Raw genomic sequence first — 25292 nt, forward strand, 5'->3', positions numbered from 1 at the left:
TTCAATGGCGGTGGCTACAAATCATTATGTGGCATGCATGCACACTGTGGATCGTTGGTGTAGATAAAGAGTGGATCACTCAAAACCATGGTCACTGCGCTGAACGGTGTTAACCTGCATCGCGTTTTAATGCAGAAGTAAGAACCTGCAGCTCACAAACTGATAATTTATCACTGTTATTTATTTGGACAGTTCATCATTGGGTGCTTGCATCTAGGAGCTTTGACATAATTTATCTAAGAATTTCGGAGAAGAGAAAGGTGTGTGATTACCTCGTACAATATAATGGAAGTGTTTCACGAACCATCATGTCTGATTTTCACATAGAAAGCTTGCTCTCAACCAATCAGGTGCAAGTATTTCATTAGCTCCTAACATTTGACAGTGAAAATCACTAACAAATCTTTAAGAAACACTCCCAAGATGACAGCATACTAATGTTATATACTGTATAATATCGCCCCTCGCTTGGTGATTTTCAGCAAGTGATGCCAGTTTTCCTATTCATCTGATTGAGGATGATGGTATATCAGCTTTTTCGATTTCCTCTCAATCTTATTTTTGTTTTTCTTTCCGTTTCATTTTTCTTTCATGACTCATACAGGGAAGTACAGAGCTGAACCTGAATGAGCTTCGAGACATGGCTTCGCGTCAGCAACAGCAGATAGAGATGCAGCAACAGATGCTGGTTGCCAAGCAACAGAGACTTAAGTTCCTCAAGCAACAAGAGGTGAAGCATCAGGTGAGTCACAGCATCGTGGGTCAAAGGTCGTGTCATGGGGTCATAGGTAACCATGGATGCCCCCTCCCAATGAAAGCAGTGGTGTTGGTGTCTGATGATGTAATCAGATGTAATGGAAATAGAACATCAGGGGCCCGGTTTCACGAACACTTACAACTATGATAACTTTGACATGATAGCAACTACTGTAGCCACATGGCTCAGGAGCCAATCAAAATCTAGGTTTCGGTGGTAGTAGTAGTAGTAGTAGTAGTAGCTTTGTATGAAACTGGCCCCAGTATTTCAGAGGCAAATTGTTATTTTTAGATTGACATAGATAGTTTCATATATGATTTATATCTGCAATTTTTTTTGCATTTTATTTTGCATTACTTTGCCATGTTGTCGGAGGGAACTGTGTAGCAAGTTATAATTAAAACTTGCAATAATGGCAAAGCTATGTGGGAGAGCATGTAGGGGGAGGGGATCTCCCAATTTCTCTCTAGGCTTACCGTGTCCTATATTGGCCGGCTCCTCTTTGAAGTTCAGAAATAAATTACATGTCTCTATGTCAGGGTGGCCTTTTGTAGTTTGTAACTTGAGATGTAACAGGTTAATTGCGTATTATTATTATTTTCAGAAAATTGATTGAAACAGGTCAGGCAAAGCATCCTGGGGCCTTATTCTTTGAATCTGACTATGTATGAAGTTTCAAGACTTTTAATAGAATGCATAATTCTATTCAATGGAATGCCAAAGAAATTATGATTTTTTTTTCATTATTATCTTGAAAAACATGCCCACTTTTTCACAGAAATATCATCAAATCTCTCTTTGAAGCAATTTAGTTTCTCTCAACATCTGAGTCACAGAATTTAAATGACAATTCATTAAAAAAATAATAATTACATGTATGATATTGATGATTTTTGTTGTACATGTAGTCTTGATTCTGTTTTCATCAGGTCATTGATGCAAATCTGCTTTTTGCTGATCTTTTATACCTGAATAAACGTATTCTAATAAATAAATAGATAGATAAATATATGGAATGCCTAAGAAATTCAATTATCTTGAAAACCTGCCTCAGTTATTCACTGATATGTCATGAAATCTCCAAGTCGGTCACAAATGTAGAATTGGAATTATTAATTAGATAGATTTTCAACTGATTTTTCAGCCTCATTTAATAAGCATTGCTGACTCTGGAGAACTTCTTTGAAGCCTAATGGTCACTACTGGTCATTCCAGTAATTTATGTGACCTTATGTGCATCTACAGTACAAGCATGCATCAATCAGCCTTGACCACTCCACATGTGGTCATTGGTCAAGTGCATTCTGAGGACACCAAGAAAGGCTTCTGTAAAACCATATGATCTACATGTACACCTGTTCCCAATCTGTATAATAGTTGTTATTGATAATTGATCTGAATTAATCCGTCAATCGATCATACATTTCAGCCACACACATGTGTACCAATTATAGGATGTTTATAGGGCAAGTCTTTCCAGGCAGAAAGTTGATTTTTATAGAAATGCTTGTCGGAAAAAGCCATTTCTTTTGTATTTTATTGTATGAATTATTCAATAGTTGTCCTTAAAATAGTTTGCAGTTGATTTTTTGAAATATTTTTTAATAGTCCTGATGGAAAGGGTATTATGGTATTACATATTTTCTCGTAAATTCAGTCCTTTCCCTCTTTCTCTTTCTCTCATTTTCAACATTCATCTCAATCTTTCTCCAAATTCCCTTTACTACCATGACATGTCACTCTTGAGTGGGCATTTAATTTAATACTTTAATCGGCACATGTCTAAAGATTAAAGAGATGATAGGAAATGCTGATAAGAAATTTGATTTAATAATCCAAACCCCTCTCTAATCTGCCTCCTCGATCGATAAGGTCCTTGAGGTATCTTGACTTGATGTGGCCTGGCATTCTGGTAATGGGTGATGCGGGAGTGTTTCACGAAGCATCTTGTCAGTGATTTTCACTGATAAAGTAGCTCTCAGCCAATCAGATGCAAGGATTTCAGTAGCTTGTAACATTAATCAGTGATTTTGATTTGCTACTTGTTACCTGAAATGCTCCTGGGGTCTTGAGATGAAGGAGATTCCTACAGGGTACACCCTGATCTGTGACTTGAACTAATGAATTTATTTGGCAAACTTATACAAAATAGATTTGGAGCTCTAATGACTTATGTTTTCTGTTTCAATAGTCAAGATATATAACAGTCAAGTTGATTTCTATACATTCAGATGAAAAGAAGAAAAGAAAAGATTCATGAGCACATCAGCAATGCTATAGAACATTAATAGTACATGTACATGTATGCATCCAAAGTGCTGAAAATTTTTCTTTTCATTTCTTGCTCTCTCAAGGTTCATTTATTTATTACCCTTCTCGAGCTCATAAATTCAAAGGTTTTTAGTTCTTATTATTACACATGCTTAATGCAGTCAGTTCGTATTGCCGATGGCCTTGTCTTGTTCTCAGAAAAATATGAATATTGCAATTTCCTGTAAAATGTGTAAGGATCCCCACGGCTGGTTGCACGCAAGGAGAGAAAAATCAATATGAGATGTGTCTTGTGTCATATTAGAGATTCGAAGAAAGAATATCTACATGTAGAGATATTTACTCTAGTCTGCTTTGCAAACCTTTCACTAGAGTTAAGGGGACTGAATGAGCAGCCTGTGATGACTTGTGTTCTGAAGAAATTGAAACAGTGAGTTTTCCATGTGCTAGTCTTGTGTGAAGACCCACTCGTTGATCATAGTTTCATCAGGGTCTGTGCCCGCAGACTACTTTTCTTTCCCCTTCTTTTTTCTTCCTTCTCTCACGTTGACATTCCCGTTCACATTTCATCCTAAACAGAAATTGTGGGGGGGGGTCTATATCATGGAAGTGATTATAAGGTTTTCATTTTCTTTATTCCTTCCATCCCCCCCCCCCATCTCTCAACTCCATCCTCGACTTTCCAATTTACCTCTTCCCTTTATTCATAAAATTTTTCCATCTTTCTCTTTTTTTAATAGTCATTATTTACCGATCTTCCTCAAGATTTTGGCGGGCCCAAATCTACCCAACTCAAGTATAGCACATTACCAGCATTTGGGCTTCTCACGGTCCCAGACATTTGGTTTGCCTGTAACTCCCATCATAAACCGCACTCAGTGGATTTAGGGCGGGTGGAGGCTTATACCCTTTCCCTTCTCAGTTATAAGTTGGCCCTGGTCGAAGCTGAATCACCTCTTTGCCTGGCAAAAAAAAAATTATATTAGAAATTCTCAGTCATATTGCATTCATAGCTAAATTTTGGTTGGCCATAATGTCGTTTTGAATAGCCAAAGGGCTTTAGATTGGGAATGGATATTTGTTTCCCTCTTTGGGTAACTTCAAGTTCGGTTTTGGTGTTGGTGTAGGTGTTAGAAGCACAATTTTGGTTTGCTTCCCCTAGCTTCATACCTATTCTGAGTTTATAAATATTACCCAGATCACATTCTTGACATCTCAACACCTAGTGAAATTCGTCCCTATACCAGCTTCATTTTAAGTAGCTTTCTACTGTTTCTACAGGTGTTCCATTTTTCATTTATTTCTATCACTTACAATATTGATTTACTATGCTTATGTATTTGATCTATTTTTTGTATATACATGTGTATTTCAAATATACATATTTTGTTGTTTTTTAATGGAAAAGAATAAATGAATTGAATTGAATTGAAAAAAATATGATACTATGTTGACATTGAAATTGACTTAACACCAACACCAATAGGTCAACACCAAACTTGAAAATACCCATTGCCTCTGCATATAGATCTATCAATAGAACGGCTGAAGTATATCTTTAATTTTAATAATTCAGATCTGCGTCAGTGCACAGTATTTACCACTCGCCAGCAAAAAGCATATCTCCTTTTACAAATTGGATTAGGCTATGAAGCCTGTGTTGCTTACATACAAATACAGGTGAAAATGGCGTGGTGCTGGGTTAAGTTATTAGCAATTATCTGGAATATTTCAGGAATTATTACTGACCTTTAAAAATGGATACCTACATGTGATATAGTGTATAAGGGGTGGTTGTTTGCTGTGAAGCAGTTTTACCCCAAGAAAAAATATTGAGTAATCATCGTTGGTAGATAAAAAGTCATGAAATTAGTGAATACAGTGAAAAACTATCCATCTGGTCACTTGATATTGAATTCAATAGCCATTTTTTCTTTAATATTTTTATGTGGGCTGCAGAAGACGCTTTTAAGTGATTATCAGATTTACATGAGATTATTAATTGTTCTAAAAAAAAGTTTATTTGTGACTATATAATTTAAACTTAAGAAAGATATGATATTTTGAGAAATTTACTAAGTTCTGTTTGTTATTTTTAAGTCCAAGGATAGATATTTTATTACCATTTTTGCAACTTGTATCCATCTGATGTCAATCAACAAAAACAAGAAATACAATTTGCATTTTGATTTCCTTATTTGTAAGAGTATCCCATACTGATGTAGAAGTGAAAGAGGTGAAACAAATAAAGATAGGAATGAAAAATTTGAAATAAAATATTCCTTTCTGAATGGAATTTCAAAGTGCCAGCAGCTATTTGAACTCAAGTGAATAAAGAACATAAATACCAGCAATATAGTCATTAAGTATAATTTAGAGATGCTAGAACGGTATAACATTGTGAAAGCATTTGCATTTAACTCTTTTATAACTTGCTGTTGTATGTTGTATCAAGAGTAGCATAGCGACAGTGGCATGTTCCTGGCGGGCTTCTCACATTAGATTGAACGTACATAGCTTGAAATAAGATACATGTATGATTATTATAATGGTATGGAAACTTAGTCTACCAAAGTTAATGTGAGCTAAAAATGTTATAAATTCTGTGAATTTTCCTCTGCTGTTGTAGAGTAATGAAGATGAATTTGATTTTTATATGTCTTTTAGCTGTATTTTATAATCCCCTGCCCATGTTAATAGGGATCCAGGCCAGGGTCCTACAACATTGAGCTTAGTGATTGATTGGGGGGGGGGGTTGATTTTAATGATTGTGATTGATCATACACAGTAATCAATGCAATCAATTGTAAAAATGAGCCCCACGATCAATTGTTATGCTTTATGTTACAGGGCCTTGATGTTTGCAAGATGTACCACGGGCGTAGGGGGGGGGGTGGTAACTTTTTCGCACTTAGTTTACAAGCAAATGAAAGGGAGGGGGGAATAAAAAGAGCTCCTTAAAAGTGGAAAGGTGCCCCCTTTGCCGCCACCCCAGCCATATTTGTATGCACCGAATATGAAATAGTAAAACACCTCAATCTCACCGGCCTCAGCATGATGCTGTTGAAAGTAAGATTTGCCCATATTTTTGTCTGGGGAATGTTAGGTGTGGTGTCTGGGATAAATGGCACGTGCTGATTCAGTTTTATAACTCAATGGATTATTGAAGACTGTTTGTTGCAGAGATGTGTTTATAACTAGTTCTTCTATATATGCCCTTTCTTCTCATAGGACATTAGTATTTTGTGTCTTACGGTCATATCAAATTTCAGGTCTCAAAATGTATTTATGATTTAATATATGATTTTTTTCCCTTTTCCATTCTTCATCAAACTATTATGAAAATTCTTCTCCTGAGATATGTCTCCATGATTTGAAAGAAAGAGAATTTGTGGGTTTTTAGATTATTCTCCTTAATGAATTAGTTTTTCTGACAATCTTCCAGCACGCGCATGTTTGTGATTTTGATGATTAATTTGTGTCCACCATATTGTCTTTGTGCGTCACAAGATCATATTTGTAACTTTGGGTGACTTCATCTTGAAATGCAGCAAGACATTAATTCAATTATTTTACTCAATGGCAAGGCTTTTAATTATTTCCAGCCTGCCTGTGCTTACAATTTCACCTTTTTTTCTTATTTGAAGTAAAATCAAACAAACAGAGGAATATGGAATCTGTTATTTTGAATGCAGCCTAGCATGGCCATCCACAATTGGATTTGGATACAAAGAAATCCAATAGTGTATGGCCTTGTTAAGGGACCAATTATATTAAAGCATAGCAAGAAACAGAATGAATTAGTGCCAGAAAGACGTTTCAACATTAAAGTTTTAGATACTTTGCATACTCCTATTTTGTGCGTACGTATTTGAGATGACTAATGTGGGTGACCCATGCCTTCCTTGTGAAAAGTAATTAAAGATAATCGTAGCAATCCTTTAACATTAAAATAATTGAAGCAATTCATTTCAAGAATTGCTGTAATAAAACTATATTTTTTAGTTTTATTGCAGCAATTGTTGAAATAATAGATGCAGGTTGAGAATATGTATTTTAGTGCATAAACAATTTCAAACATAAATAGTTTCTCCTGTGAGGAAAAAGCAAATTGTAATAAATTTGCACCGCATGTGTCAGGCATCCTTTGAGAGTTTGAGATGTGCTGTTGTACATGTGTTTATATAAACCTGTTCAAACACCATTATCTCTAATACTACTGTCACACTGACGAAACTAACTCCAGTCTGACCAAATTTGTAACGTTATTACGAATGACATTCCATCGGTCAGTTTGGAGTGGGTTTCGTTGGTGTGGCTGCAGCATTAGGATTCCTTAATTGGTCATCTGGACAAGGTGTGGCGATGACTAGAAAACAAACAATGAATGAGTCATGCATCATTAAGCTGGTCAATAATAATGACCTTGGCTATTCTTGATGAAGGCAGAATTGTACATGTACGTATGGTCCATTGAAGGTACATGTACAACAGTTGCATTTCATTTGCTTCTGAGACAATTACTCCAGGCTATATTTTGTCAAAGATGTAGGGTTAGGGCAAGTAACTCCTTGGTTAGGGTAAGGGTTGCAGTAGGGTTTTATGTTAAGTTTAGAGTTAGGGTAGGGTGTGGTGTAGTGTTAGATCCAGGGTTGAAGTCAGTCATTCAATGCCATGGAACCTGAACAACACCTATCGGTGTCTCATGATTACACCGGTTATCCGTATCTATTTCCAGGGAATATCAAGTACCAAAGAAGACCTGTAATTTTGATACAATTCAAAATTAAAGAATTATTTATCTTTTACATGTTTATCAGTTTATCAATAAAACTATTTAACTGGAATTTCTTTTATACCATTGCAAATTCATATTTATTGTATTCATGATCATTATTTCTCCCACTTGATGGATAATTTATTTGAAATATCAAAATGGACTATCTGAATATATGACGTATTGAAATTGTTGTCAGAATTAATACTACAGTGGGAGATTTAGTGATACATACTGAATTCAAGACAATAGTAGCATACATTATCGTTAGACAAACAGGTTAAGATTATGACTATAAATACTGCAGCCATTTGTATTAGAAGAAAACATTCAGATGCATTCCCATAATTGTTGCATGCATAGATATTGTACTCAGAAATTATGCTCCTTGATGGAATCCCCTGAAATGACGATAAACTTTGTTGATTTTTAGTTATCCTTTGATAACCGAACTCTGTCATGTATTGGTAATAAAAGTAACAGGAAATTTCAAACTGTAATACGCGGTGCAGTGATTGTAATAAAGACAGGAAGGTAATAAATCTACATGCATCTGTGCATACTTTAACCTATTTCTGTCATTCGTATGTCAATGGCTATTTCGTGATGAAATACCTTCTGGGGATAATCCCCAGACATGATTTTGTCACTTTTTTTAAGCCTCCCATCTCTTATAAAAAAATCGCCTTCTGAAGTTTTTTTCCACAATAATCCATCATTCTCATGAGACTAATTTTATTTAACCATGTTCTGTAAAAGCTTTCCCTTTCTTTCCCTGAATTCAATATTATTTTTGCTGCTCAGTTTTATTATGGTTTTCAATTTTTATTGTTTTCATGTTATCCTTCACTTTTTTTATATATTTATTTCAGTCTGGTTTTGTATTTATTCATTTATCTTTTGTCCGTTTTTGAAAACCTATCTGAGTCTTTCCGTCTTTACCGGTGTTGCCTTCAGTGTGAATGCTCAGACCTACAATAAACTACTTGGGATAACCTCATCTCGCTATAACTCCGCAACAAACTTTTGCTCTCAAACCATAGTAATAGCAGCGGGACAGGGGCCGTTTCATAAAACTGAACATTCGTAAGTTAAGAGTGACTTTATGAACGAGTGCGATCCTTTTTTGTGGTAAATGATATTCACCATTAATTGTTGATTTGGTGTGTAAGAAAGGTTCACCAGTCATTCTTACTTAAAGTGGCTCTTAACTTACGAACAGCTTTATGAAACATGTGATTGAATGTGTTTTTGTTGTTGTTATTGTTCTTGCAGCAAGTTGCGATTGAGAACGAGAGGTTGAGAAGGCTAAGAGACAAAGTTGAACAACAAGAGATGAAGCTGCAGAAGCTGAGGGTAATGCAAGGTCAGGCAGACACTGCCAAGGTCACCAACACCAATCTTTGTAAGTTGAACATTTTATATCATTCTTATACACATTATTCATAGTAATATGTTATTTATCAAAATCGATTGAGCGTTATCCCAGAGTTTTGTTATTGGCTTCCATATTCAGGGTTCCCAGCCCATCAGGCAAAATTATTTTACTTTTTTCCAGTCAGGGAAAAATCAGGAAATTTGATAAAAAATACCTCAAATCGGGGGAAAATGCCTCAAATGAGGGAAAAGTCAGGAAATTTTGATCGAAAGCACGGTAGTCAGTCAGACTCTTATATTTTGTTGCATATCAAAACAACATCCATTGAATGACTAGTTATGGTGGTCATGGGGTATGGTGGATGGCTGTATGGGGAGGAGAGAGGCCATAACATGCATGTGTAATAGCACTAATTAGTTTTACATTATTGTTTTTATACTGAAAATACATGTAATTCACTGCAACAACTTAGAAAACATGCGAAAACTGGGAATGGGTTTAAATGATTATCAGGAAAAATAAGGGAATTTTGTTTTCTTGAAAAGCTTAGAACCCTGATATTGATTTGTAATTCTAGCGTAAGAAATTTGATTGATTGCATTCTATTTTAGCTATCTTCGGATCTTAAAATGAGATTATATCTTTGATTGAAGATTTTTTTATATTACCCTCAGGCTAAGAGAAAGCATGCCACATAATACTGACAAAATTGGGGAGAGAGTCAATGATTTAGAGAAAATGTATTCTTAAATCAGTATATCATACCTCTGTCAAAGTTTTACTTTCTGAACAAAACATTTCTTTCAGTAGGCAATATTAAATCTTTATTTTTATTTGAGCTGTGTCATATTGAAATGAAAAGTCTTTTAAAACCCTTTCCAGTAGATAGTGTAGTTCAAAAAAATTTCATATTAAGTGTGTATTAAAGATTAAAGATGTGTATTAAAAAAACATATTTCATTGGTCTTGAAAAGTTAACATCTAAGAAATACCTCCATGTTCATACCAATTTGAGGATTTAATAAGGGCTTGGCAAATACAAGGATCAATTTCTTACATTCCTATGAATGAAAAAGAATGGGACTTTGAAAGGCAATTTGTGCTGGCTTTACTTCTGTGATTGGGTATTTAAAGGAAGTGCATTGGTTTACCAAGAAATCACAGCTTCAATGCGATTGAGACATAGATCCTGGGTTAGAAATCCAATTGAGCAGATTCATGCATTATTCTATCACCGAAGCTTCTTCCAGATGTTACAGAATGCACCAGCACATGATTTTCTTCTCTGACCAAGTTGAACGGAGACATGGGGATTTGGTTTGCTGTATATTTTCATTTTAAAGGTCAAGTCCACCCGAGATAAAAGTTGATTTGAATAAAAAGGAAAAAAAAATCAAAGAAGCATAACACTGGAAATTTCATCAAAATCGAATGTGAAATAAGAAAAATATTGCATTTTAAAGTTTCACTTATTTTTCACAAAACAGTTATATGCACAACTCGGTGATATGCAAATGAGAGACTTGATGATGTGCCTCGCTCACTATTTCTTTTGTTTTTTACTGTTTGAATTATATAATAAGTCAATTTTTACAGATTTTTTAACAAGGACCCTCTTGTTTCAACCACAAAATGTAATGAAATAAAAACAGAAATAGTGAGTGTCGTCAGTTTCCTCATTTGCATACTGACCAGGATGTGAATATAAGTATTTTGTGAAATTAAACAAAACTTCAAATGCCTGTAATTTATAGTTTACTTCCGATTTTGATGAAATTTTCAGTGTTATGCTTTCTCTTTTTTATTCAAACCGACTTTTTGTTGGGGTGGATTTGTCCTTTAAGATGGCTAACACCACCACCATCATCATCTTCATGCATACAACCTCCTTATTTTTGTTTATTTCATATGTTGATTCTCTATTTTGCTCTCAACTGCTTTAATCTCACTCACTCACTCACCTCCCCCCCTCCCCGATATGTTGTATTTCCTTCCATCCTATGTCATCACACCTTGAGGGGAAACATCCTTCACGAGGTGTATTCCTTGTCCCCTTCTCTCTCTCCCTCTCTCTCTCTTTCCCTCTCACTCCATCTCTCTTTCGCTACTTCCCACTCTCCACCCCCTTCATCTCTCTCCCTCACCACCTCCCCCCCCTCCTTGGATATGTTGTATTTCCTTCCATTCCATGTCATCACACCTTGAGGGGAAACATCCTTCATGAGGCGTATTCCCCTTCTAGAGTGTCTGAATTATTAGGAAACCCTAGACCGTGCTGTGCTATGTAGTATGTGTGATTAATACTACGGTCACACCAACGAAACTGATTCCAAACCGACCGACGGCATGTCATCGGAAATAACAAAGTAACTTTGGTCGGTCCGGGAATCGTTTCATCAACATTTTCTTGTCTGATAAAGTTGTATCTGACAACCTTTCTTGATTTTGATTGGCTGAGAAGCACTGTTCTACTACTCTAACTGTCGGATTAAACAGAAATAGGCGGATAAAATATCTGTTGATGAAACATTCCTCTGGTGTTGCTTTCACGGTCGTGACTAGCTGATTTCAAGTACGGTGTTGACCTTTTGGTGTTGGTGTCAGGTCAATTATTACAGGATTATAACACCAAACGTAAAATGAAGATGGTCCCGAAAAGTCACTCACTAGTTGTTGAGATGTCAATAATGTGATCTGGATCAGTTTTACAAACTCTGAATAAGTTTTGGAGCTAAGGGAAGCAATCCAAATTTCAACACCAAGGCCAAGGCCAACACCGGACTTGAAATCACCCAATGTGGCAAATCTCTGATGCTCCTGTTACACCCACGAAGCCAACTCCAAGCAGACCAACGGTATATCACCGGAAATAGCGTAATAGCTTTGGTCTCTCTGGATTTGGTTTCGCCGATGCGACTGTGGCCTAAGTTCTGAATTTGCAAGCTCTATTGATGGAGCACTTGAATTACAAAACAAGGAAAGCACCAGCTAGGTAGCAAGGGATGAGATACTGACTCCCTGTTGATACCTTCAGGGGGTTGGAGGTGGAGAAGGAAGGGACTCCCCCCCCCCCCCCTTGATGGAGTAGTTGTAGCAGTAGCATCAATCTTCATTATTAAACACAGTTGTGATAAGAGCATAATTACTGCCTCTCTTTTCCTTTTCTCTTGATGAAAGAGTTAAATCTATCCGTATTTATACCTTTGGGGTATACTGTGACTAAAAATGCAGCCCCTCCCTCTTCTCCACCATGTTGCTTACACCGGTGCTTTTATTTTGCATCACATCTCAGGAACCCTGTCTATTGCCAATCAGTTTATCGCTGTGGTCACGTTTCTGTGGGTTTGGGGGGGGGGTTGAGCTGTATGAAAATAACAGCATTTCATCTCATAACAACTTTGATGATATCTTGTTGTGCACTTCAAAGATATATCAATTTTCTAGTGCGTGTTTCATGGAGCATCTTTTCAGTGATTTTCACTCAAAAATTTCACCTGAGCCAATCAGAGGCAGGGATTTCAGTAGCTTATTTGGTGAAAAATCATTCTGTGTTTCATGAAATTCTCCTCTGTTTGTCTGATTCTGGCTTGCCAGAACAGCTGGACATTTCTAACTCCCTCTGTAGTATTCCAAGAAGGCACTATGATGCTCAGTTGCTCACAACGTGTGTTAACAGTGGAGCATTGCATGAAACTCTGGATCAAATGCAAATCAGTTTTATGTCCAATCACAAATTTGCAATTGATTGCTGATCTGCTTCCTGTATGAAGGCGTGTACAGTGTAAACTGTCAATTGCAAAACTTGCAACAGAAATTTTCTGTTGATTGCAAATGTATTTGTGCGACATCCCCCGAAGGCTTCCAAAGACATTTCTGTTTCTCGCCCTGGATACTCTTCTACATGTCTTTTTCTCTCTCCCTTTCCAGCAGCTGAACTTGAGAACCTGCGATCGATGTTCAAGGAGAAAGAGCATGAGCTTGCCAATGCGGTGGCCAAGGTGGACCAACTTACACATCAGCTGGAGAACATCAGGAGAGGAAACACAGGAAGCTCACTGCAGTCTTCAGCAGCCTCTCAGGAACTTGAGAGACTCCGGAGAGAGCTCTTAGTGAGAACAAGCTATTTTCTATTTTACTAGTACATATTGACATTAACGATAATAATGATAATGATAATAATAGTGCATGTTGTTCGGCCATCTCTATCACACATCTACCCAACCCTTGTCCTCTACGCTTCTTGTGTACATAACTGGAAAAAATGTTTATAAGACTACTACGAACAACTACAACAACAACTTAATTTATATAGCATTTTTCCATAGGATACAAAGCACAACTATTATTACTCTGGCTTTAGCTGGAGCTGCCGTTTCATCAGCAGCACGCGGTGCATTCATGGAATTAGTTCTGCCAGGTATCGATTCACCTCCCCTGGGTTGAGTGCAGGCCAGTCTGGATAAATATTTATGTTTGTTCGTACCAGCTACCTTTTTGTCTCGCACACCAGAGGTGAAGGCGAGACTAACGGATCCAAATGTTGTCCGTCCGTCACAAACATAATGACACATAAGTCCAAAACCATTAGTCACTTTTCAACCAAACTTGGAGGGTAGGTGTACTTAGGGGACCTGCGTGCTATGCTGCAGTCCGAGGTCACATGGTAAGGTCAAAGGTCATTTTCAGGTCAACATTAAAGTTCATGTGCAAGACTCTTATGACATGTTATTCCATCCCAGTTATTTTACAATGAACTTTGATACAATTCTGTTGCATGCCCTAGCAAATCACGATATTTCTGGTTACTTTCACAAGTGGGCGAGACACAACATCGCTTATGCCTTGTTGATGTTGTATCAGATACTTATCTCCATTAAGTTATTCTTATGAAATTCTAAGTCACGGTCGATTCAAAGTGAAAATATTGAACATTATAATAAATAACTAATAGAAGTTTCAAAGAATTGAATTCCCTTTGAGAAGTTTATTTTCAGTGTGAAGTGGAATATAATCTGTTTAAAAGGCTATTTTTCCAACCACTTTTCTTACAGTCACAATTTTTGCATGCTTATTTTGTTTAAAACTTGTCTTAAGGATTTTCATCTTGTAAAATGCAATTTGCCAGTCTGCTAGAAGTGTGGTATATAAACCCCTCAAAAAAAGTTTGGAAATCTGAGTTTGGCCATTGAATTTTCCCAACTCCCAATTTTACACAATGCATATTTGATATCATTCGAAAGATTATTCAATTCTCTATAAATTGATACCATGCTTGTTATGATCATGCCATCACAAAAAGAGCAGGATTCAAAAGTGTTGGATGAGATCTGAATCGTAAAGCTGCAAAACGAGCAGAAATAGTCATGAAGGGTCAATAAAGAACATGATTCTTTTGTTTGTGTCAATAGAGATGAAAATCCATTCACATCAAGCCCCTGCTTCTTCATTTTTGATGTTATGTTGTGGTTTATGTAGTGATGGTTCTGTGAGATAACATGGTTTGAGTCGTGGTTTGAAATACCCATGCATGTTTGTTATGTGTTTGCTTGTGCAGAGGTGTGTTTGATTTCATGTTAATATTGATGTTAAGGTGCATGAAAACAAAAGAAACCGCTGATAAACATCACCACGGAAAAAGAGAACAGTGATTTTCAATATTGTGTCATTTTGCAACTTTTGAATTTCTACCTTGCCCCACATTTGAAGGCACTGCACCTCCGTGTGAACCATAATCATATCATGTAGGGTATCATTTTAAAGAGAAATAAATGATCTATTTATTGGTATCAATAACACATTAATATTCACTAAAACCTAGGAGGGGTTATAGATCCATGTCAGATTTCCAAACTTTTTTTGAGGAGTTTATATATATATCAATGAAAATCCCCTTTTGAAGGGAAGGGGAAAATTTCCTATTCAGTCTTTGATTTAATATTAAAGGAAAGCATCTTTTACCCTGTAGCTTTATTGTTTGTGTCTTTACAGCATCGCAATCAGAAGAATGATCAACAGAGTAGGTTGGTAGAAAATCAGAGGAAGGTCCTCGGCCAGAGAAAGGGTGATGTGATCCTTATCGACAAGAGAATTGAAGAACTGACCGAGCTTCTCCGACAGAAAAGATCAATGCAGAACCAGCAGCGACAGTCCCCTGTTCCAGGCGGACAGAGATCAGCCCCGTCTAACAATACCAACAACAATGCAACAACCAGGAGTTTACCCAATGGCAATGTAGGTCAGATGCGACCAGATGGACCTCAGGACTATGACAGGAGCAGCCCCCAGTCGGACAGTAGTGGTCAGTATCCCGGTCAGAGGCCACCGCTGGCACCTCGTCCAAACCGCCTTTACAATGGAACCAACGGTAGTGATGGTAATCGACAGAGGCCTGTGGTGCCGGGCAACAAACCAGTTCCTGCTCCAAAGCCATCCATTGTTAATCACCCAGGAGGGTTCAAACCTCGCACAGGATCATCAGTGCCGATCACAGGACCTCAAGGAACTCCTCTGGTTCCTTCACAGACGCACCTAGATGCTGGGCAGAGGAAGCCTGAGGGAAACGTTGATGCTAGTGGGAGTGAGACTTCCTCTTTGACAGAGAACTCTAGTCTGGACAGTGTACCCAGCTCTACTAGCTATTCCCACCTGAGACAGAGTGGAAACCTTGCATCAAACAACAGGCCAGGTGCAGGATCTCCTAACCAAGGTGTTGGCAACCGTTGGCCAGGGCCAAACAGGCCAGGTTCTCCAAGTCAAGATAATAAAGATCTCCGGGTGCAAGTCCAGAGAAATCTTCCACTCTCCCAGAATGATCCTCGAGGAAATTACCTTTTTAACCGTCCTGCTGGCGACAGGTCTCCTATGTATAGTCCAAGTGGTCAACCCTCTTCTTCATCATGGGACACCACTGACCTTGATTCTACACAACTGCCACCTCCGGCTCAGCAAGGTGTCATGAGGCACCCTCCATCTCCGACGGGAAAGAAAGGCCCACCTCCACCTCCAAGAAATGAAAATACCAGGTTAACAAACTATGGTAATGTTACCCCATCCTCTAGTGCTCCGAGTTCCCCTTTCCAAGGTCCAAGCAAGTCAGTTTATGGCCAGGCTAACTCTTCTCATGGTCCAGATTCCACTCTTCCTCCCACTAGTGAAAGCACGGATTCCACCCGGCCTCATCACCAACGATCACCGGCCACCGTTGGCATGTATGCCCCTCCACCCAATGCCCATGATCGCAACTACAACAGGCCAAGCTTTGAGCAAGGTTACCACAACCCACCCTATTACCCAGGACGATCAATGAACTTCCACACCTCTGATCTCTTCCCAATCAGCGACATGCAGGGGTTGCCAGAGGAGTCTGAAGATGCACCTATCTCTCCCAACAGACCTGCAAGCCCTGTCAAGTTCCCAACACTCACCCTGCAGCGGTATATGGACCCCAAGAGGATTCACAACATGCCACGTCCCCTGAAGAAGCGTCTCTCCTACACTGAGAGCAAGGATGAGAACTTCTCTTTCCTGAATGCCGAGCTTCGCAACAAGCTTCCTTTCTACCAGCAGGACCCAAGTCTACCCCAAGCCAAGCCTGAAGGATTCCATGTTCCAAATCAGCCACAGCACTTCAAGCAGCAACCACCTGCCCCAGGAGGACCTGGATCCATCACCTTGGCTCCCATAGCTTCAGGTGAATCTGACAAATCCTCAGACACAACCCTTCCTGAGGACACCAAGACTGAACCCAAACCCTCTGGTGATGCCGACAAGAAAACCGATAATCAGAACAGCAAGTACCGAAACGATGCCATCATGAGCCACCAGCAGTATAGCAAGGCTCTGTCTCAAGTTGGTCGGTCACCGATCATCGAACAAACCAAGAAACAAGTGAAGGGCATCAAAGGTATCCTGAAGAATCCGAAGAGCAAGAGCAAGGGTATCAGGGTTCGCTTTGATCCCTTAGCACTCCTCCTGGATGCATCTCTGGAGGGCGAGTTCAGCCTTGTCAGACGAATCATTCCAGAGGTAAGTGTTGATGACTTTTTAACCCTTGTAAAGAGGATCGTATATTTTATTAATGCTTTGCATATAGAGAAAAATAATATAAACTTATCATGGTTAATCAGAGAAAACATGCTTGAATATAAATTTTATACAACAGTCAACTTTGCATTTTCAGACAAACCATTAAAGATTGAAAATAGAGCCCAAGATTTTGAAGATACTTAACTTTATTCAGAGTGTAAACAAGCTTAAAACAATCAACCTTAAAGAATATTTTTACAAACTCGATCGATGATATATATATATGATCGGTCAGCTTAGGGAGTTGTTATGTAATTTATCATTGTTAGTGAGAATCCCTGTAGAAATATATTTTCAGTGCTGACATTCAGTATGTTTGGATCACAAAGTTTTCTCTCTGATTTACCATTTTGAGGGTTTCTTGTGTGTGAAAGCATTTTTCAAATCAAGAATAGAAATGTCATTATTGGATAAAGTAATTGTCTGTCAAACATGTTAACATACTTCTGCTAAGTCAAATTTCTACTTCATCACACAATTTGAGTTGGGTAAATTCAATAGTTTACTTATGGATTATTATATGAGAAATGGTGGACAATCATCTATTCTTTTCTTTCTCATTTTCCAGGTGTCGAACCCCAGTGGTGCCAATGATGAAGGTATCACTGCACTCCACAATGCTATCTGTGCTAACCATTATGAGATTGTCAACTTCCTGATCCAGTATGGTGTGGATGTCAATTCTCCTGACAGCGATGGATGGTAAAAACTGGTTTCCACTTTTCTATTAATGATCATCAATAGGCTTCCTTAGTTAACTTGTTGATGCCTTGATTTCATTACTGGGTTGTTATTGAATTTTCACATTTGACATCTGATCTTCTTTCTAAACACCTTGAAAGATATATAAATATTTTAGTGACCGAATACAGCAATTAACATAATTATCCTGCGTTCCTTGGTCTCGTTTGATCTAACATTCATTGCAGTTTGTGGGAGAGCAAAAATTTTGGCCTTTTTGGTGCTAATAATTAAAATATGAATTATCATCACCAATAATTCCTTTTTAAATTTCTGAAAAAAATGATTCCTCCCTCTATACCTATGTATGTAAAAAAAATATCCTGCAGAATATATATATTTAAAAAAAACTTGTCAGTCATGGTAAACTATTGCATGGACAGTGATCCCAGAGGACTCTGAATTTCTAATGGTGTACAGCAGCCTATGATGGAGTGTTGCCACCCATCCCCTCTGTCGTGAGAAGAAATCGCTGTGCATGCACCATCGCGTATGAAAAAAAAGGTCCATAATAATCCGGAAAGATTATCCAAAATATTAACTGTCATTTTATATGTTAATTCAACTTGGTAGGACTCCACTGCATTGTGCTGCCTCTTGCAATAACATCATCATGGTGCGCAACCTGGTAGAACATGGAGCGTGCCTCTATGCTACCACCATCAGTGACAGGGAGACACCGGCCCAGAAGTGCGAGGAGGAGGAAGAGGGATTCCAAGGGTGCTCGGATTATCTCTTTGGTGAGTATTGTCCTACTGAGGATTCAATCATGGACAAACTCCTTTCCCTATCCCTCCCCTTACTATTACCTTTTACACTATAATTCTTATTCACTAGCAGACATCACCCGGTTTCTTTTTGTGCTGTTCAGCATTTTCATGGCAATATTTCAGTGGAGCATGATGACATAAATCCACACACCACATTCGACGTGATTTGGTTTATGGGTGCCCAAGGTATAGCCAAATGAAAACCTCAAGTGAAAACATTGAATTCAGTGTAAATCGGCCTGGTTCATTGCTGTTTGTAACCTGGCCAATTTCAAAAAGCCTCATATGGTCACATCTTTGGCCCTCATGGACAAATTCCCATTTCCTTCCAAATGTGCGTTGTTTTTGTCATGTACCCCAAGATATGATATCAAATGGTATCATATGTTTGAAAGCAATCATGTGATAAAATTCTAGTTGTGTACATCCCATACAAACTGTAGGTAATTCTGTAACATGTACTTCTATATAAAGCTGTCCAAGAAATTTCACTCTTGATGGTTCATGAAACGGATCCCAAGGCTCATGACATTAACTCCTCCCTCACAGGAAAGCAAAATAAGATGGGCGTCGACCCCAACGTGGCAGTCTGCGCCGTCTACTCCTACTTGGCTGAGAAGGATGATGAAGTGAGCTTCCGTGATGGAGACGAGGTGTTCGTCTTGAAGAAGGGCGATGATAAGGAAGAGGAGTGGTGGTGGGCCAGGGTGAACGACAAGGAAGGCTACATTCCACGCAACCTCTTGGCGGTAAGTTGGCAGGAGGGTTTCCAAAGGCCACCGCACGCACACCTTACGACTGTTTGCGATCCGATTTTGGAACAAATCGCATTTTGCTCATTTACTGAAAATGTGAATGGAACATGTCATTTTATTTGAGGTTAAAATTAATTGAAAGAATACTAATATAACCATTTTGTAAGATTGTAAACCTTTATTTTGGAGTAAAGGCCAAATTGGTTTCAAATCGTAGCCAACTGCTATGATGTCATAACGACTAGATATTAAATTTGCTTTTATTCTAAGAAGGATGATAGCATAGTCACAGATTTGAACATAGGTATTCGGACGATGATTTTGAACATTACACAGTAAGATATTCCAAGTCTCAATATTAGCATCAAATTCTACTACGTTTTATTCCAAAGTTGAGTCGCAGACCAATCGTAAGGTGTGCGATCGCCTTAATGATCAGAGAATTTCAAAATAAGTTTTTGAGGTAAAAAGGAAGATGCTAGATGTGGAATGAAATGAGAAGGGTAGAAACCACGTACAGTAGTTGCTTTTTAGGTGGAAAAGGGTTGTGTTTGATGGCATTTCTTTGTATTCCTCCCAGTTATTCTGAATTTGAATGAAGAATGTGAATTGTGACTAATTGATTTGCCATTTTTCTTCATGATCTGTCAACACATTCCTACGGTAAATATTAATTGTTTCCTATTTTGAAGTTTAAAAGGTTGGAAAAATGTATCATGTCTGTTCAGACAAGTTCTATCTAATTGGTTCCCTTCCACATCTATTTTACAACTATTTCTTTGTGTGTCTTTCCAACAGTCTTATCCTCGAGTGAAGCCTCTCTATAGATGATAGCCTTTTATTCAAAGGTTTCAGTAGCCATGGACCAAGTAAGAACAGGACCTATGCAGAGTAGACCAGGACCTGCTTGGACCTGCTTCACAGAACATTGCTCATTCTCATGTTGTATTACACAATCAATGGAAGGATTGTTGAAGGATTTAGACTAGTTCCTTTCCCAACTTTCCCCTCTTTGGCACAAAAGGCATTCCTGTCTGTTGACTGGTTGTCGACCTGGCTGTAAAAGTGATGGACACTGTTATAGAAATGTATCATACAAGTAAAAGATCAGTGACTTTATATAGTAGTTGTATTTATTATTTGTTTTGGACTTATTTTTATTCAGATTTATCATTTCCTGTTTCATTCATAGTCAATGTATGAATTTGAATGAATGTATCATTTATTATTATATACTATTATATATCTGTTATCAATATCTTGCACTCTGCACTGTGAAGATTTCAAGTGGTACATCTGTCAGAATTTGTTATTATTATTTGCTTGGGGTCACCTGTGCCAGGTAGGCAAAATACGAACTGAATCACTATGACCGCAGGTCTCCCCTCCCGATATAACTGATTGGGGGAGTGCAGGTGGACCACTACACCGAGGTTTCCCCCTTCTCTCATACGAATAGTGCAGTGGGTTCTTAACATGCAAAGGTGGCGACTCTTCTCTACACGGGACCTCCATTTAATGTCCTATCAGAGTGACAGAGTGTTTTCCACTGTAGCATAGCCTGCATCTATGAAACATGGGAGAGACGTTTACACACAACACAGGCTTCAGTGGTCTGCCCAGGGTGGACTCGAACCCACAACCTTTGGTTCAACAGGCAGACACTTTACCGACAGGACCAACCTAATTTATTTGAATCAAATTGATTTATAGTATCACTGTGGTAGATAAGAAGAAGTGTTCTGTTATTTGGTTTGGGTTACTGGTGATTATTTTCTCAATTAGTAATGTATTAAAAATAGCACAGAACTTGGAACCCAGTTCGCCTCCTCCCATATAGGCCTATCCATTTTTTTCATATTCTTGATACCAACATGTATACCCTGCCATCAAATAAGTGGAAATTAAATTGTGAATTTTTGGTTTTAAAAATATGAGCCCTTTGATTTCTTCTCTATTTTTAAGGCAGGACTGTCTGGAAGCTCACTAGAAAAATTTATATTTCTATTAACTATTCAATTCTTCAGTTATGAACAAGAGGTTGTCCATAATCAAAATGCAATGGAATACCTTAAGATATAGAAAAATACAGAGCATATTTACTGTAGGTTCATGGTATTCAAAGTATGTGTTCTTATATGTGTTGTCAATGGAGTTGTTAAAGCTATCTTCATCTAAACGACAAACCGACGTACAGTTTTGTGCCCACCCAACAAGCGCAATTTTCCTGTGGCAATGAAAATGCTGACAATTTGGTATAAATAAGTTTCCACCACTATAAGCGTGATCATTCATGACAATTACTGAGCTACATAAATATTTTTTTGTTATATGCCCGTCCTATGGGAAGTATTATGGTATCACGCTCGGTGTCCTTCCGTTCGTCTCTCCATTAACTTTTCCTTGTAAACGCGATAAGGTCAGTTTAACTTAACCTAAGCTCATATAACTTGGTGTGTATGATACTAGCATGGATCCCAGGGAGCCTATTGATTTTGGGGTCAAAGGTCAAGGTCACAGTGACATCTTTTCATCTTACCCTTCTGCAGTCCTTGTAAGCATAACTACAGTTTAACTTAACCTACACTCATAGTATTTGGTGGTGTATGATACTAGCCTGGATTCAGGAAGCCTATCAGTTATGAGATCAAAAGGTCAAAGTCACACTGACATGTTTTCATTTTACCTTTTCTGCAGTCCTTGTTAACGCAATAACTTCAGTTGAACTTAATCTAGGCTCATGTTATTTGGTGTGTATGATACTAGCATGAATCCCAGCAAGAGTATTGTTTTTGAGGTCAAAGGTCAAGGTCACATTGACATGTTTTCATCTTGCCCTTCTGCAGTCCTTGTAAACGCGATAACTTCAGTTTAACTTAATCTCGGCTCATGTTATTTGGTGTGTATGATACTAGCATGAATCCCAGCAAGCGTATTGATTTTGAGGTCAAAGGTCAAGGTCACACTGACATGTTTTCATTTTACCCTTCTGCAGTCCTTGTAAATGGGATAACTTCAGTTTAACTTAATCTAGGCTCATATAATTTGGTGTATATGATACTAGCATAGATCTCAGGAATTCTATTGATTTTGAGGTCAGAAGGTCAAGTCGCCACCTTCCACTTTTCTTGCTTGACCAATAACTATATTCTGTGTTAGAGGCGGGCGTATTATGTGCTCGCCTTAGCGACACTCTTGTTTCCATTATTGCTACACATACTTTCAGTATAAAATGAAAATGTTGAAATACTGGTAAAAATAATTTGCCACCATGAAAAAATTACTGAATATCTATATTGCTTGTTTCTACATGTATTATTTCTACACATATTTCCAATTTTAGAAATCAAAGATTTTGGTTGTGTCTTGTGCTTACACTGCATGAGACATCTGTTTATATTTCTCTTTTCTTTTCCTTTTCCAGTAATATAACTTGACAATGCTGTTCACATGGTATTCAGCTTGGTGCTAATATTTTATAGGGAGAGGATTTTATATTTTACACATAAAGCCACATTTTATAATACATTTATGTTTTTATATCTTTATCATTGGTTTTCATTACATATTTATCAATGCATTTCATTATGTGGACTTTAACAGTTGAATGAATGAACTTGAATTTTTGGAACATCAATGAAATTCTGCTGAAGTTTTCTTTGATTAAAAAAAATCATTAAGTCTAATGTTTAATCCCGAGTATTCAAGATATATCAAGTATTCAGTAGGTAATCAGTCCTTTCATTATGAAGGAAAGTAATTGTACAGAATCTTGCACAATCTGTAAATTAATTTGCACTATGAACTTGTATTCGTTATATAATGGATGTTGATGCGATGGATTCATTTTTTATTGTATTCATATATTTGATTAAGGTGGATTTTAGGAAGTGGTCCTGTTACGAGTACCGTATTCAGAAAGAGCTGCACAACGTGTACATACATAGAATGTTATTATGTTTTTGAGTAATTTGATGTACAGATCAATGTACCGTTAAGAATAATATTGTAATGAAACAGTTCCTTACAAGAATAACTATTTGTTTTTGTGCTTTATTCCAACATTGTCTGATCTCTAGTAATAGTATGTGTTTTAAGAGAGAGAAATATGTACACAGGAATGATTCAATTACAACTAAAATCAATTTTATGAGCTGAAATCAAATTTATGAGATTCGATTGGCCATCAGACTACAAAATTCATATCGGCTGTTAGTTTATCATAAATTTGATTTCAAATCATAAAATTAAGAATTAGGCCCAGTATTAACTGGGAAGAGAATATGAAAAATGTGGAGTGGATTCAGTTTGCAAGTGTGTACCAGAAATGAGAATGGCATATGATGGAGTTGAGTGGAGGGATATTGCGATCAATGTGTGAACCAGGGGAGCGTTTCATCAATATTTTCATCCGAAAAGTTGTCAGATCTGACATCTTTCCATGATTTTGATTGGCAGAGAGGCACTGTTCCTATGGTAACTGTCGGATAAAATGGGACTTGTCGGATAAAACGTCCGACAAGTCCTTTCATGAAACGCCCCCCTGGAGAAGAACTGTACTTCAATAGATATTTAATCTCTTGAAGCAGGAGTTCACAATCGATTGTATAAGTGATCAGTCTATTGCAACCCATGAAGGAAATACAATTGGATTGGAAATATTAATTGTATCTCCCTATGTTCCTTGATATTTTACTCTAATAAGGTACTAAGCAATGACATCACATTACAATTTTAAATTTCAGCATTTTGGATAGCATGTCTCAATGGGGCAAGATGATAAACATCTTCAGCAAAAATTAGTTTGGAGGTGGTGGGGGGGGGGGGGTGTGGCTCCCAGGAAGTGCTTAGACCCAGAGCTGCCAACTTTAATTGTGAACAAGAGTGTCGCCAAGACGAACACATAATACGCCTGCCTGTATAAACACAGAAAATGGAGTTATTGGTCAAGCAAGAAAAGTGGAAGGTGGTGACTCCACCTTTGACCTTCTGACCTCAAAATCAAAAGAATTCCTGGGATCTGTGCTACTAAAGGCAGAGCTGGTCTTGCGTAATATCAGCTGTTGTTTATGGTCTAACCCTCGGGCTTGCCTGATAAGAGGGATTATTGGGCGATACAGGGTTGATAGCGCTTGGAAATGAAATATCATGGATCCTCCCTCTTTGTCTCTCTCCTTTTACGTTTCTGTTCTTTGCATTTCCTCTTACTTTTCCTTCTTTTGTTTCTTAAAATATTATTCTTCTTTCCCTCTTCGGCTTCTATCTTTCTTCCTTCCTTTGGCTTCTATCTTTCTTTAATTCTTTCTCTTTCTTTCATTTCTTTATACATTGCATATGCAGCGTTTTATTTCTCTTTAATAGTTTTCTTATTTCGGGGCCGATTTTCTTTGTTCGAAACTTAAACAGAATAACATTGGATTTCAAAATACAATATGCCTTTGAAAACTTGATTAAATATCAAATACAATAATTTAATTCCGAAAGGTCTACTACAGACAGAGCTGCTCTTACGGTTTGCAATCCTCGGGCTTTCCTGCGGAGGAGAAATGTTACATGAGAGGGATTATTGGGCGATTCAGGGTTGATAGCGCTTGGGAATGAAATATCTTGGTTCCTCCATAGACCTACTAAAGTCCATGGTTCCTCCAATGCCCTGAGCTAGTGCAGTCGCCTCTCCGAGGGTTTGACGTAATGCTACAACATTCCGCGCTATATAAATGCCTTTTATTATTATTGTTATTACAACATGTAAATATTA

At 37.7% G+C, this 25292-nt stretch overlaps 1 protein-coding gene across 2 annotated transcripts; it reads left to right on the forward strand.

Moving 5' to 3' along the window:
- The first annotated feature begins 607 nt into the window (after positions 1-607).
- LOC129264480 (apoptosis-stimulating of p53 protein 1-like) lies at positions 608-23570 on the forward strand. Of its 2 annotated transcripts, none has more exons than XM_054902366.2 (8): positions 608-742; positions 9081-9210; positions 13111-13292; positions 15172-17208; positions 17837-17970; positions 18583-18749; positions 19329-19528; positions 20333-23570. In XM_054902366.2, exons 1-8 carry the CDS (start codon positions 641-643, stop codon positions 20363-20365), a joined length of 2985 nt encoding a protein of 994 aa, XP_054758341.2. In that variant the 5' UTR covers positions 608-640; the 3' UTR covers positions 20366-23570. The 2 variants fall into 2 exon arrangements, with proteins under 2 accessions (XP_054758341.2, XP_054758340.2); XM_054902365.2 differs by having other exon boundaries at positions 13114-13292.
- The last annotated feature ends 1722 nt before the right edge of the window (positions 23571-25292 follow it).

The sequence above is a fragment of the Lytechinus pictus genome, chromosome 7, assembly GCF_037042905.1.
Source record: "Lytechinus pictus isolate F3 Inbred chromosome 7, Lp3.0, whole genome shotgun sequence".
NCBI classification, from domain to species: domain Eukaryota; kingdom Metazoa; phylum Echinodermata; class Echinoidea; order Temnopleuroida; family Toxopneustidae; genus Lytechinus; species Lytechinus pictus.